The 2,447-nt window shown below is 24.7% G+C and overlaps 1 protein-coding gene across 1 annotated transcript in view; it reads right to left on the reverse strand.

Annotated features, from left to right (window-relative positions):
• Window positions 1-1,244: 1,244 nt before the first annotated feature.
• The window catches only part of LOC105622499 (kinase suppressor of Ras 2), a 10,982-nt gene continuing 9,779 nt past the window's right edge, over window positions 1,245-2,447 (reverse strand). Inside the window, exons 16-17 of the mRNA XM_012203914.1 lie at window positions 1,626-1,755; window positions 1,245-1,501 (exon numbers count right to left, since the gene is read on the reverse strand). Of these exons, the coding sequence (XP_012059304.1) occupies window positions 1,349-1,501; window positions 1,626-1,755 (283 nt within the window). The 3' untranslated portion in view covers window positions 1,245-1,348. The remainder of the gene's footprint in view (window positions 1,502-1,625; window positions 1,756-2,447) is intronic.

Raw genomic sequence — 2,447 nt, forward strand, 5'->3', positions numbered from 1 at the left:
TATATATATATATATATATATATATATATATATAAAACATTTATGTTATTAAAATAAGAAAAAATTATATTGTATCGAAAGCAATACGATATATTAATAAACGTGTTTTGTTGCATATTAGGTATATACTTTTTACTATTTGTATTTTCTCATTTATTTGGCATAGTGAAAATTTTTTTTATTAATATCAATGTTTATATCGACCAAATAAAATATTAAATAATTACTAAAATATAATGTTTTATTTAAAAATCCTAAATGTTAAAAGATTTATAAATAATATAAATTGTAGAACAATTTATTATTTCATAATAAAATCCAAAAACCATCCTTAAAATGATGAAAGAAGGAAAGAGGAAAAGGCTTAGAAGTGTTCAAACAGCAAAAAAATTATATATGTAAAAACAAATAATTTATTTATATATTACTTATTACTTGCACGATTATATTTAAAAAACATATTCGTTATATGAAATGCACACGGATTCGAATCAAGTAAATATTTTCATTTTTTGCACGCGCGATAACTGAAGAAAAATAAAATAAATTACTGTGCGTGTGTGTAATTAACGCAACTTATATAAATCTGTGATAATAATTAATCTTTTTAACATTCGGACTGAAATATAGAAACAGTCATCATGAGAGCTGCTCATAATACAATGTAAATACAGCACAAGAGAATAGACAGACATAGAAAATAAATTATACTATAATAAAATACGATAAATATTGACTTAAAATATCTTTTTCAAAAGATTTGAGAAAAAATTATATTCATTTATTTATAATTATAATAGATATTATAATAGATATCTATATATAATCATCTGATAATTTTATAATGTAGAATTTAATAAACAAATTGTCGCCTATTATTCTCAATAAGATATATTACCTTCGAAAATAGAAGTTATTTCTTAAAACGTGCACTAAAGAGCTGTTTTATAATACCTATATAAAAATCATTGTTTCGAAAATTATATTACTATTTACAAATATTTGTAAATTTTATATATATTTAATACAAAAGATATTTACATATATTTAACAAATATAAGTTAATAAATATATACATATCTTCTCTTAAAGAGAGAGACTTTAGTATTATGATCCTTATTCACAAAAAAAGATATGTATTTAATTCGCAACAATTTAACATTTTTATAATTATATTAATATAATAATTATATTAATATTCTTTCTTTGCACATTTTTAATAAATTAGTAATGCAAGCAACGCGAACCTTTTAGTGGTTTTTATTTTACTTTTCTTGAACAAAGGAATTGGCAATAATTCTATATTTACATTATAAGAACAACAGCATTTAAATAAACATAAATGTATTCAAAACATAGATTCTGCAGAACGAGTACAATTTGTAGGATTGGAGGAACTACGCGCTAATTTTTTGCGAGACAGCCTTTTAAGTAGAGTTATTATCTCTATAAAGTCAAGACGTCTCTTTGCATGGTATGACCAGCAATACATTAGAACATCCTATAAAAAATTTATAAGATTTCTATAATTTATAAATAATGTATAGACTAGTATATAAAATTTTTAAACAAATCATTATATATATAGAACGTATAAATATGCACAAATATGGTCTAATATGTACCTTTACATCACGAGAAGCCTGCAAATATGATAAAGATTGTTTCATTCCTTTTCCGACTTGCCAAATAATAGCTTCGGTAGGTTGACCTCTAAAAGGCCATTCACCACACAATAATTCATACCAAATAGTCCTATCAAAAAGTATATTTTAAAAATCTCTTATTATTTATTATATTTTATTGTACACACACACACACACACACACACACATACACACGCGCGCGCGCGCGCACATATATATTGGATGTTTGAATAAGTTTCCACCTTTTTTTTTATGAAAGTTTGCTTTTAAACGTTTGCTAACATTAAATATTGATTGATCAACATTTAATGTTTCTAACAATTCTTTCAGCGTATGACATGGATTTTCATCAAGTAATGTTTCCAGTTGTGTCATCTTTTAATTTTTCGGTGCAAATTCACATTCTTTATCTTTTATCGAAATCATCACTTCTAAAGCGTTGCGCGTTGAAACTATTCTTTCGAATATTACACCTCCACAAACAAGCGATAACTTTTAGCTGCATTTTTCTTCACAATAAACAATGCAGTAAAACTTTCCGCAAGCGCTTCGTGCTGTCGGCACAAAAATCGACATTTTCAATGCAATGACAAAAATGTACGTCTATCAAATGTCATATACTAAATATGAAAGCATGTGTATAGTACTTTCAAATACAATAGTTGCCATTGGAATTCTATTGTATGTGGTACTCATGACGTCTCTTACAAAACGGCGGAAATTTATTCAAATATTCTATATATATATATATATATAGTAGGTGAGAAACTAAAAATAACTTTATTATAGTTGTTTAGTAAA

Source organism: Atta cephalotes (genome assembly GCF_000143395.1).
Source record: "Atta cephalotes unplaced genomic scaffold scaffold00045, whole genome shotgun sequence".
Lineage (NCBI taxonomy): Eukaryota > Metazoa > Arthropoda > Insecta > Hymenoptera > Formicidae > Atta > Atta cephalotes.